Here is a 13,335-nt window from a genome sequence, read left to right as displayed (position 1 = left end):
ATATATATAATATATATATATTTTTTACTAACGTTGAAAATCTTTATAAAAAATGATATTTATATTTTTCTGTAATACGAACTGTTTGAAGATATATACAAAGATTAGATTAATATTAATTCGTTTCATTTCCTTCTTGGAATATTAATCTTTTTCAGAAATGATAAAATCATGTATATTTAAGTATATGACATGGCAAGTATGGAAGCAAAACTTTGTATTCTTATGACATTTACGAGTTTAAATGCAAAAATGCATTTAAACTCATAAATGCATTTTTGAAAAATATAAGTATTTAGAATATATTTAAAATATTCGTATTGAGCGGGCCATTTATAACAAAAATTTTATTTATTTTGTACAGTTATACATTTTAAAATATTTATGTTGCAAAATGTTTTGGTCTTTTAATTTAACATTGTTGATCTAATTTAATATGTTGACCCGATCGAAATATATAATATGTAAAAACAATCTCGAGCAAATAACATTTTTTTATTTTAATTTTACAGGATCCCTATATGCTTTACACGTTGATTCTTTCAATCTTTTTGTGAGGATAATAGAAACAATTTTTTTTTATCTTCAATGCCCATCGATAAAATGCACGGAAATAAAACCCTGTTACTTACGATCGATTGAACATATTAACTTGATATTGAGTAATAGGAAATCTTAGCGCGAGTCAGATCTGAGGCAGAACGTTTGCGAAAAGACAGGATGAATCGGAACAATTAGCTAGATATCGAGTGCAATCAAGCGAAAAATTGAGACGAAAGAAAATCGCGCACCAAGCGATTTCAAATAGAACTCGAAATAGAAATTCTATCCGGGAAATTCTAAACTGGAATTTTGAGATACGTAAAAGCGCTTGTTGTCGCTTACCACAGCTATGCTTATTTTAAATTCATAAGCACAAGTGCATAATTTGCATCGACGTAATTATTCCACGAGCGAAATTTCGAACGAAAAGTGTTCTCCAGTAAGAGGGGCGTACGACTTAATATATAATATATATAATATAAGCCGCGTGAGTATAGAATATAAAGTGGTTGCGCCGTATGCTGTATTGCATATCTAATGAATCGATAAACATCGCTCCACTTTCGAAAGTTTCCGCGGTGAGATTTCAATGTGACGTGTTACACAGATTATTGCACCCTCGAGAAACGAACGAACTGCCTAAAGACGAGCCACTCCATAACGTAAAACACTATTGAATATAAAGGATCATGAGTTATTTATTTTCGACTTGCATATTATGTATTTAGTCATGAAATCTATGTAAATGTGGATTGCAAATGTGCATATAGTCCAAATTAATAGGTGTCATCAGAATTTGCCGTTGCATTTTAGGTCAAATCCTCAGAATAATGCATTGAACTGTATTACATTGAACTGTATTAACAGGAGATGAAAGAGTAATATAGTTGAATAAATTTCGCACCAGCATATTAATTTTAAAGCCATAATTACAAAAAATATATCAGGCTATATATCAGGCTATATATCTAGTACGGATAATTGTAATGCCTATACGAAAAGAAGATTTTGCTAAACTATTCAAAAATTTAATACGTAATATATATACACGTGTATACTGTTTTTATTTTGTTCTTTATTCTGACGAAATGTGCTGTTTCAATTTATATTTATTTAGATTACAATTTTATTAATTAAGTTAAAGTATTATCGTTGGCATTTTTCCCATTAGATGGCATTAAAAAAACGCCACGAACTTTTTCCCACATCTAATATGTTTAATTGAATGAAATGTTTTTTTAACTGATAAAGATTAAGTGAAGTTAAAATGTTATATATATTTTATTGGTTTACATGTATGTTATTGTTGAAAAATTGTAGTTACATCTTTTTAAAATTAACATCTATTATTTGTTTGTTATTAGCCATTATTCTCTTTTTTTAAATTTAACTAGACATAGATCTGACAATAATTTAGACTGTCAAAATAATTACATAAAATGTACTAATTACTTGCTAGAATGTTTAATGTAAAATTTGTTGCAACATTGTCCATTGTGCTTGAACGTTCTACATAATTATTTTGATAACCCAACAAAATTATTTTATTAAATTTTTAGATACTTCAGGAAAATCATTTTTTCCGTATACTGTTAATTGCTACAAAAAAAATTGAAGCGATTATTTTTTATCCATATGTCACACTGAGCAAAAAAATTATTTCTTTAATTAAAATAATTTAGTTGGTCTTTATTTCATTTAACTAAAATTAATTTAGTTTATCTTTCTCTCTTACATACATTCTTTTGAAGAATGTATGTAAATACATTAATTTACATACATTCTTCAAAAGAATGTAAATATATTAATTATATTTGACTCAGATACATACATTCTCCGACAAAAGAAATAAAGACGAACTGAATTAATTTGATCAAATGAATATTTCTTAGTGCATATATTTAGTCACGAAATTTGCGTAAATATCGATTATTACATAAAAATGTGCAGATTTCAAATAGTAATCTTCAGATTTTTTGTCACATTTTAAGTTGAATCATTGGTAATTTTGACTTGTATCACATTGTAAAATACGAAGAGAAAATAATTTCGTGGCCGGTAAATAAGTCCTGCACCAAAGTATTAACTTTAAAATCGTAATTACAAGCGAGATACATTGGACTATATATACGCTCAGCGTAAATAATTGTAGCGCCTACCTGCGCCACCATAAAAAAACAGAAGTAAAGCAACTTTATTATTTCGAAATTCCACGTTTATGCCAAGATAGCGAGATGGGAAATAGCATCTGTGAAATAAAATAAAGAATAAAAAAAGCTGTAACCATCCTTTCATGGATAACGGCAAGTTAGCGCGGCAGAACATTCTTTTATCATGATTTTATCGTACGATTCTACCATAAAATGCGATATAGAGACATTCAAAAGTACGTGTATGTGTCTTTACTGGGGAAAAAAAAACTAGAAAAAGAAGAAGATTTGAAGCTCTAGAAAAACATCAAAGACGTTAATCCTTGCAACGTCAACATCTTTATAATATCCCTGCGTTTCTTTCCACGCAAATTAATTTTTATTTATTCCTTGTCTCACTGTAGATGTGTCAATTGTGGCTGCAGCTGTTATGTAGTCACGCTTATGATAATTTGGCTTAAGCTAACTCCAATTAAGTCTCCCCTGCCTCGCATAAATCATCAAACTCCAATAAGCCTCGCATTCATACAATCTCTCTTTGTCTTTTCGCAGAGTAATCTGACAGACGGGGAAGAAGATCTGCCTGAAGACGCTTTCTCGCTGCTGTCGGTGCTCGTAGTTGGTTCGCTAAACTTTCCATTTGATCGATCGCGAATCGCCCCTCGAAGACAGCCTCCCAAGAGTGTCTACTCTCGGAAGCTCCGATCTGACCCCGTCCAATCATATCGGTGGTAGTCTTTGCCTTTCTCTCCCTCTTCCTAGGCTCTCTCTCTCTCGACACCTTTTTGCTACCCTTATCCCTTGAACGCTCTCTTGCTGCTTAATATAATCGATAGAATCAAATAAATTATGATTAGAGGCATGTCCCGAGAGTGTCGTAATTTCTGTCACATCGATACTCATCACGAAACTCCAACGATGTCCTTCATACAATATTCCTATACTATAATCTTGTAATATTTTTTTGCTAGAAATGAAAGAATTTTAATTGTGTAGAGACTTTTTATTTAAGATTTAATAGACGAAAAATCAAAAGTCTAGATCTTGTTTTTAAAAACAACATTTTTAAGATCTATCAAAATACATTGAAGTGTGACAATTTATTATATATTTAAAATTAGAAATATTGATTTTTAATTTTTTCTTCAAGTAAAACGTTTATATAAAATCAGATATAAGATAAAATCCTTCTTAAAGAGTCGCCTATGCAGAAGACTTGCCTGAAATTGTAAGAGACAGCAAGAGTTGTCCTGATCGACGTTTTAGCATAAATTACTTTACTATGGTGCTTACGTTATCGATAAAATAAAGGTTCACGAAGCGAATTATATACTCTGCTGAATCTAGCCTTTTAAAGGGGATATGCACATGAACCAGAACGGATTTATCGGCTCTTTGTTCATTTTGTTCACTCAGCTTCACTTGTATACCATCTTTTCAACATTCGCGTAACATATTAATTATAGAAATACATGTAACGCCAAATATTAAAAGTCACAGGAGATTATGGCCACTCTCGAATTTTTCCCGATGAGTAATCGATGCCAATTTCCCCAGAAATGATTTCATTAAGACGAAAGTCGGAACTTCCGAGATCCTTTATAAATAACATTTATTATATCGTGTAGTAAAAGTTTTAATACGTATATCTCAAAATTTCTCGGAAAAAAATATATATTCATTATACAGCATTCAATACTAGTAGTAATACCAATATTTGCGCTGTATCAGCATGACCCGGCTCTTCTCATTCATCCTTCAATTGAATTCGATGAATAGCAACGAATCATATTTCATCGACCAACACGACGTCGGATTTCTTAAAGGCCAACGCGCTTCGAGGGGCGATATGTTGTACGGTTGAACAGTAGCGTGTCCTGGCAATTCTCCGCTAGACGGATCTCCACGATATCCGTAGGATTCCTCCTCGTGATCCTGATATTCTTCTCCGTTGCCGGCAACGTCTTGGTCTGCGTGGCGATTTACACCGATCGCGGACTACGGAGGATCGGCAACCTCTTCCTGGCCTCCCTGGCCGTCGCCGACCTCTTCGTCGGTGGGCTGGTGATGACCTTTGCCGGGGTCAACGATCTCCTCGGCTACTGGATCTTCGGAATGTGGTTCTGCGACATCTGGATCGCTTTCGATGTTATGTGCAGCACTGCCTCTATTCTGAATCTATGCGCCATATCACTCGATCGTTACATACACATCAAGGATCCCCTTAGGTGAGATTACGACACCAAAAAAACAAAATTTTGCTAAAGTATCTTAAAATTTAGGTAAGTACAGATCTGAAAATAATTTTGTTGGAAATAACCTAAATAGGGTAAGTTGATACAATTTTGAACATGATACAATTCTGAAAGAAATAAGATTTGAATTTGATCTAAATTCTAAATTTAAGTTTGATAATCTTGATCTCATTATACTAAAGGAAACTGTCAAAAAATACTGAGAAAAAATAAAACTTAAATCTCAAAAAATTGGATTCAAATCTTATTTTGTTTACATAGAATTGTATCTTGTTTGAAATTATTTTCTGTCAAAACAATTATGTCGCTCAAACTTGCTATTATATAATGTTAAAAAATTTTTTGCGATATTGCTCATCATGCTTGAGTTTCCTACATAATTATTTTCATAATCCAAATTTATTTTCAGATTTGTAGAATATCTACATAAATTTTTAAATATTTCAACAAAATCATTATTTGTATCTTCAAAGAAGGATTATCGAATAATTTGTAAATTAAAAACTTTTTCAGTGTGGTTAAAAGACATTTTTACAGGATAAAATTATTTATATGAGAGAGATATAATTTTGTGGAGAGTTTCAAATAGTTAAACAAAAATTGTTAGAAAATAATATTAAAATTATACTTGAAAATATTTTTAAAAATTCCTAAGAAATTATGAGTATAAATTTTCCCTTATAAAAATAAAAATCTGAGCATGCGAGATATAAATACAAAAGAGAGAGAAACAGAAATATCAACGAAACTTCTATGAAACGTAAATTGAAACAGCATAAAAAAATATTTTATGCTGCTTCAATTTACGCTTCCTAGAAATTTTGTTTACGCTTCTGTTACTCTCTCCTTTCACTTTCCCCCTACATTTAACTTACATTCCGGTCTTTATTTCCATCAGAATTCAAAAAGATGAGAATTATAGAGTTTTAAAATAGAGTTTGTCAAATGTTGTTGTTTTAGGTACGGCCGTTGGGTGACCAGGAGAGTTGCCATTGGTGGCATCATCGTTGTATGGCTTCTAGCAGGACTTATATCCTTCGTACCGATCAGTCTAGATCTTCATAGGAATGATGATCAACCCATGTATGAAGAGATAGTGGAGGTAAGATATCCGCGAAGTTTAATTGCGTTGATTTATTAATATCAGCAATTCAATACGGTCTGTTTGAATACGTAATGAAACGATTTTCTACTGAACGAACTTCAGCTCTTGAGCAAATTATAGGTTTTAATTAGTGAATAATCCTTTCTATGAGAAATTTATAAAATACGAATCCGTTTATTTCAATATTTGAAGTGTACATATTAGGTGTGGGAAAAAATTCGTGGCGTTTTTCCCATCTAACGGGAAAAACGCCACGAACTTTTTCCCACATTTAATATTATTTAAAAAAAAGTTTACAATTATAAATATTACTCTGTGTTCTACACGGCGCTCACACACTCGTGAATATTTCTCCTTGTTTAACATTTGATAAGCAACGAGGATGATTCCAAAAGTGTTGCAAATACCAAGTGGAATGCAGCACGGAAATTTCCAAGTATTCTCTACGGTGGTATCAATCATGTGAAATTAAATTCATATCAAGTGTTATAAAAAAAAAATATGTAAATGTTATTGCTTTCGAATACCCAGAGGGATTAAAAATAAATTTGTTTGACTGGATAGGTTTCTTACAATTAATGAAATTGTAATTCGTTTAAATTTTAATACGCAATATTAGAGATGATACGCAATAAAGCCGCTTTAAAAGAGTAATTACACTAATTTTGATAGATTTATTAAGTTGAATTAAATTTATTTTTAAATGTCTTGACAAGTTAGTCTTAAATCTATTTTATAGTGTTAGCTCCTAATTCAGTTTTGGTTAATGATTGTGCAGTTCGTTATTAAGATCCAATTTTTTATTTTGATTTTTCATCGATGCAAAAAACTACTCTCACAATTAAGTCCGATTTTTCATTATCTGGTTAATTTGTGGTTAAGCTTAACCACAAATTAATAAAAAGTTAGACTTAATACACAGCACAGAAGATTGAACCAATATTGCTGCAATGTTACAATATTGCAGATTGCAATGTAACATTGCAAAGATATTACAGAAATATAAATTAACAATGCTTGCAATATGTCAGTAATATGCATGTAATATTCCAGAAACATTACATACAAAACTGTAATTCTTTAATTATTATAATAATATAAAAATATAATTTTTTAATAATATTTATATAGTATAATCTTTTAGTTTAATAATCGTTTTTATGATATAATAATTAATATAATCCATTTTTATATTTCAAAAAACTTTATTAATCCATTATTTGACGGTCATTTGACGGCCATTAGCTAAATTTTATATTTATTTTGAATATGGATTAAAAGTTTATATAATATCGAGTTTGGATACAATGCATTATTATCGGATAAGATGATAAGTAATTAAGCTACTAAAAACGATTTATTGAAATATTAATTATGTGATCGATGATGTATTTATGCCTAATGCACGCAGAAATAAATCAGTGTCCTTTATTGATAAATTTCATACCGTCATTTCTTAATCGATTTCAATTGACTCGGAGTGGCTTCAAATTGAAAAGAATCATTGTAATTAATTTAATTCATGATTAACTTATCAAGCGATTATATTATTATGACTATATTATTAATATGGATAATATTGGGTGTGTAATTCTGAAGGATAAATTTATTCCTAAGGATAAAGCATGTATGTGTGTATCTCGAACAAATATTGGATTGTCCGGAAAGTTCGTGCCGACTAAAATTTAAATTTTAGTGTACATTATTAAATTAAAATTTTCTGCGTTTCAATTTTCCTTCAACATCGGCACGAACTTTCCGGATAATCCAATATTTGCTCGAGATACACACATACATGCTTTATCCTTAGGAATAAATTTATTCTTCAGAATTACATTTATTAATAATATTTTATGGTTTTATCATAAAAAATTGCTTTTGAAAAGCACATATCATTAGAAACGCGATTTGTAGAAAAATTGAAGTTAGTGAGATATATATAGAAAATAGTTTTGATTTTAGAGTTTTTATAAAAAATTTATCCAAATCGTTAAAAATACATTACATTGCAATATTGCTGAAACGTTTCGTTGCAATATTACAAAAAGCGGACATCTTAACATTGTTGGAATCTTACAGCAATGATTCAGCAACGTTTCGCAACCACCATGCAATATTGCAATGATTCAGTGAAATCATTTTGCAATGTTTCTGTAACTTTTCTGTGCTGCATGGGAATTGTGAGAGTAATTTGTTTGCATTGTCGGATGAGAGAATGTGATATTTTCATCTAAAGAGTTTTTCTGTAGCTAGCTCTCACTAAGTACAAATTTTGAAATTGTCTGTATATACAAGATAACACAATTTGAACTCATGACTTGTTGGTTACGAGTCTGTCGCTCTCATACAGAGCGACATACAATTTCTCGACATAAATACAAATCAGCTGTTTTCATACGAAGCTAACACTTCATCCCAAAAATGAAATTTTTCGTTTTATCCTGTCACATCGTTTGCATCTGAAACATTGCAATTTGCGCAATCTTTGTCATTTCTCTCGTTAATTATTCATCTTTTACCTTTACAGGAGCACCCTACGTGTGCCCTAGACATTACACCTACCTATGCGGTGGTGTCCTCTTGCATATCTTTCTACGTGCCCTGCATTGTAATGCTGGGTATTTATTGCAGGTAAGATCGCCCACTGACGCCCACCACTATTCAGACGCAAATTAATTTAACTTTTTAGTTCGCACTCTTACCATAATCGTTCGCCATATTCTCTATGAGTGACGTAGCTCATATAACGTTCTATAAAACATGACTAGCTCCGGTAATCCGCAATCCCGAATGAGTTTGAAAATAAAAACAATGCGCTCGAAAAAAGCTCGCATCTTCGTTTAAAAATCCATAGAAGATATAAAACACGTATGCAACAATACCGAACATATCACCAATTCGTTTAGCGGAACAATGCGTCGGATGCCGAATGATAAATTTCCAATAGGTTGAATCATTTCTTTATCCACTTGATTTCATTTCTTTATATAAAAATGTAATTGTATATTACCATCAAGATTGGATGTGTTCTCTTCGGAAAGAATAGTTTATTGGAATATATAATAATTTAGTTGAATACAGATTTAGATCTGAAAATTTTGTTGGACTATGAAAATAATTATATACGTTTAAACTGATTGTTAGAGTGTCAAAATTTTTAACAGCGTCTGTTATCATGCTTGAGTTTCCTACACAATTATTTTTGATCCAACGAACTTATTTTCAGATCTGTATCTATCTAAATTTGTATTCAGGTAAATTATATACTTCAATAAACTGTTCTTTCCGTTGATTTTTAAATTATATTTTATATTTTTCTTTCTCTGAATAATAATTTAAAAGTAAATCGAAACGCATATATAGAATACAGATGCATATTATACTTTGCGAATGAGGTGAATAATTAAAGTGTTTTTTTTTTATAAGTAACTACGCACTAAATATCGCGCTAACGCTTCCCCTTTCTTATCTTTCTTTAATTTGTAAAACTTGAGAGTTTTATTGTATCTTACTTATCGTTAAACTTTTAAACTTTTATTTCAGCTTTCCGTGTAATAATAATATGAATGACTGAAAAATGAAGAGAATTTTATTTCATGCATTAGCGAATGCTTCCTTTTCTAGGCTCTATTGCTACGCGCAGAAACACGTGAAAAGTATCCGAGCAGTGACGAAACTGCCGGACACCTCCATGGCCAAGAGTTTTCGCTCGAAGAGCAGTCGTTGCAAGCCACCGAAGCCGCAGACGAAGACGAAGCCAACCAGCCCTTATCATGTGTCCGACCACAAGGCCGCGATCACAGTTGGTGTAATCATGGGCGTATTCCTGGTATGCTGGGTGCCCTTCTTCTGCGTCAATATCGTCGCAGCCTACTGCAAGACCTGCATATCTCACCGAGCGTTCCAGGTGCGATTTTTTGCAAACTCCAAAGTTGTTCGTTTCAATTTAATTGAATTTTTTTAAAACTTTTCAGAACCAATTCTTTTTTTCTCTTAAAGAAAAGATTAACTGAAAATATCAAACGATCATTATTGATTATTTTTACTTTTTAATTAATATTTCTTGTGTTAAAAATAGGATTTTTTTACTTTTCAATAATTATGTCCTTTATACTGATTAACGTTTGGATTTTCGTCACTTTTTTATTTTTATAATAATTTTATCACTTGATCTTTTTAATGAATAAGAAATATTGAAATATTTTTAATATTAAATTCCGATCTACAATAGATATAGTAGACCTTTAGTCTTTTGCTCTAAGCTCCGAGTTGCTCTAAGCTTTAAACTTTACAATTGAGATCTGACCAACTCGCTTACGGCTTAAGACAACACCGGAAACATTTTACTGAAAAAAAGTCACAGAACTTAGAACAAAAGGCTAAGTGCTTACCGCACCCATAGATCGGGTCCAAGTGACATAATAAATCTTTTATTCTGAATCAATCTCGAAAATATGGAAATTGCTATTATAAAATTCTTCCCTCTAAAGAAAAGTGAGAATTTTTTTCTCACACATAGAACAATTTTTTATTTGCGGATTTTTCCGATTTTCGTTATATAAAGGTATATCAAAGTCGTTTTTCCCTTTCCAAACAGGTTCTCACGTGGCTCGGTTACAGTAACTCGGCCTTCAACCCGATAATCTACAGCATTTTCAACACTGAATTCCGGGAAGCGTTCAAGAGGATCCTCACGAAGGGGGCACGCGCGCGAGGCAATCAGCCATCGACCAGCGAGTGCGGCGAATTCCGTTCAGTGGTGGTGCAGAAGCGGAACGGTTCCATGGTCGAGTGTAACATCAGTCCAAGATCGAGCGCAGACAGCTGCCAGGTCGGCGTCATGGCTCAACGACATCGCGACACCATCGTCAGTGCCATATAAAGCGAGCTTGTCTTTCGACTTTCTCGGTCGCTTTAAACAATTTCTTTCCTGGATCTCGCTCTCGCTGCTCGCCTTTGAAGTCGTCGCGATCGTGCTTCATATCTCGTCGAAGAATTTGCGAATCTGGAGATATCATTCTGGCAGAGAATAACAACATTAACGGGCGAATTAAAATATGCTTCGTGCAAGAGAAATTCGTTCTTCATAGTGGCGTGTTAAACTTCTGCAATCTTCCGCGAATATACGAAATAATTTTATTTTAGCATTTAGATTTATATTCTTTGTTTACTTTTAAAATTTATTTCGAATTCGCAATGCAAACCGTTGTAAAAATACATCGATGGCAAATTGCACAACTTCTAATAGAATGATATCGCTTATTGTTATTGTTTCGTACGAACTTGCAATGTACATAAAATCAGCATCGCCTGTACCAACAAGCACAGTTTACTCTCGCGTACTAAAGTTTAGTATTTGCATCCGCGAAGGAATGAACGCCAAACTGCTCAAAGGAAGACTGCAGCTGCAGTTGCAACGATGTCGTGCTCTGGCTATACAGTCGCGTAAAATAAGCATAACTGAGGATGTGGATAATACTCTCTGCTATATTGAATTTCTCCTCACATAATATCAATCAGTGTTCTAGTTAGTCGTTAATTTAACCCGAGAATTCTCTTGGACCAATAGAACATGCGTTGCTCGTATTTCTTCGATATCAGATTCTACAAAAGCAATATTAGTAAATGCAGGAACAATGTAAAACGAGACGTTTGCCAAATATTAAACAGAGTGTTTGCTAAAATCTTGTAAAAAAGTTTCCTGAGAATTCCTGGATATTTTCTAGATATTTTTATTCATAATTTCTGATAAAAAATTAGAGAGTTTAATATAATTTTGAAATAAATTGGAGTGCAAAAAAACAAACTATATTTTGAAAATTAGTAAAAGTCAGAGATTCTATGAGACTATATCTTTCGTTGTCTACAATTGGAGCGCAGAAGAGAGTAAGTTACTCTTTTCTATCGAATATTTCTTGTTTTTTAATTTTATAAAAATTTACAACACACTAATATTTACGTAATATGCGTAAATTCTTTTTTTTTTCTTAGTCCTGGTTTTTGTTGTTGATAGGCTTTGTAACAGCAGTTTTGCTGATGCCTAACCATTTGCAAGCTACTACAGTTTATTATACTACATTTTATGTCTATTATTCTGTTAACATGTAGTCTTTTCATGGAGCTTTGCAATGAAGTAAATTAAATTAAATTAAATATGTGTGATGTATATGTCATATATTAGAATGTAGAGAAAGTTTCCGCGTATTTTTGACAATTTTTCTTTATTAAAATAAAATGAATGGTTAGTCAAAGTATTTGCCATCATTTTCTATCACCTTTGTCCATCTTTTAGACAGTACACAAATATCACGTCGAAAATTCTTCAACGCATGTAAACAATCGGCATGCGCGAAAACTTTCCCTACAATCTATCACATTAGGCCTGTTCTTTTTCTGAACCTTTTGCACCATTTCATCTTTCTTCCTTTTTTCTCCAGAAGAAAAGAAGTGAAAGAAAGATGAATTAGTGCAAAAATTCAGCTAAAAAGAATAGGCCTATTATTGCTAATCGATTATCAACATTTTGTATTAGCAAGAAATAATCAAAGAAATAACATTTGCAGAAAAACAGAATTTAAATTTAAAATTAAATTTCCCTGAATAGGTACCAATAAAATTTCATGAAAATCCCTGATTTTTAAGAGGAAAAAGAAATTCCATAAAAATTTTAAGTTTTCCAGGTTTTTTCAGATGGTAAACATCTTTTACAAATGAACACTTCGTACGTCGTGTCTCTGTCTCTATGGCCATCGTCACGATTTGATTAACCGATGATTGTGATTAGTAACGTGTAGATTTCTTCAAAGTGCGATATTTTCATTGTAACGCATTTTGCGTATTCGCACGATAGAGGAATATCTCTTTTTTTTTTATAGCAAAAGAATGAAGGCTGTGGTGTTCGACCATGTAAATGCGACATTTTGCGAAGACATCAATTATTGTAATTAAGACAATCACCGGAACCACTTCAAAACATATCCCGAAGACATAATCCACCATGAAATCGTAATGTTATCTTCTTTTTTTTTTCTTCATTCATTTTCCTTTTTTTTAAGCGACGGCAAGCGTAGAGTGGGATTTATCAATTAATAGAAGAATCCAAGTGTAGCACTTAGGATACTAATCTCATCAAGCAATCTCTTTAATGAAGCAACGTTGATAACAATGTCGATAGCCAATCTACAATATTAAAAGCTGGATGTTACTCAAAAATACTGGTGTGTTTCTAAATAGTAACGTCTATCGAAAGTCATGGGAAATACATATATATATATATATATAT

The 13,335-nt window shown here is 32.0% G+C and overlaps 1 protein-coding gene across 1 annotated transcript in view; it reads left to right on the top strand.

The window, feature by feature from the left end:
- Positions 1–11,095, top strand: part of LOC108687306 (dopamine receptor 1-like) — a 20,509-nt gene extending 9,414 nt beyond the window's left edge. Inside the window, exons 2-7 of the mRNA XM_018192997.1 lie at positions 3,246–3,315; positions 4,612–4,921; positions 5,909–6,050; positions 8,581–8,684; positions 9,678–9,960; positions 10,651–11,095. Of these exons, the coding sequence (XP_018048486.1) occupies positions 3,246–3,315; positions 4,612–4,921; positions 5,909–6,050; positions 8,581–8,684; positions 9,678–9,960; positions 10,651–10,935 (1,194 nt within the window). The 3' untranslated portion in view covers positions 10,936–11,095. The remainder of the gene's footprint in view (positions 1–3,245; positions 3,316–4,611; positions 4,922–5,908; positions 6,051–8,580; positions 8,685–9,677; positions 9,961–10,650) is intronic.
- The last annotated feature ends 2,240 nt before the right edge of the window (positions 11,096–13,335 follow it).

This window comes from Atta colombica, unplaced genomic scaffold (assembly GCF_001594045.1).
Source record: "Atta colombica isolate Treedump-2 unplaced genomic scaffold, Acol1.0 scaffold205, whole genome shotgun sequence".
Lineage (NCBI taxonomy): Eukaryota > Metazoa > Arthropoda > Insecta > Hymenoptera > Formicidae > Atta > Atta colombica.
The sequence above is the reverse complement of the archived record's forward strand: the minus strand, read 5'-3'. Positions and strand labels throughout refer to the sequence as shown.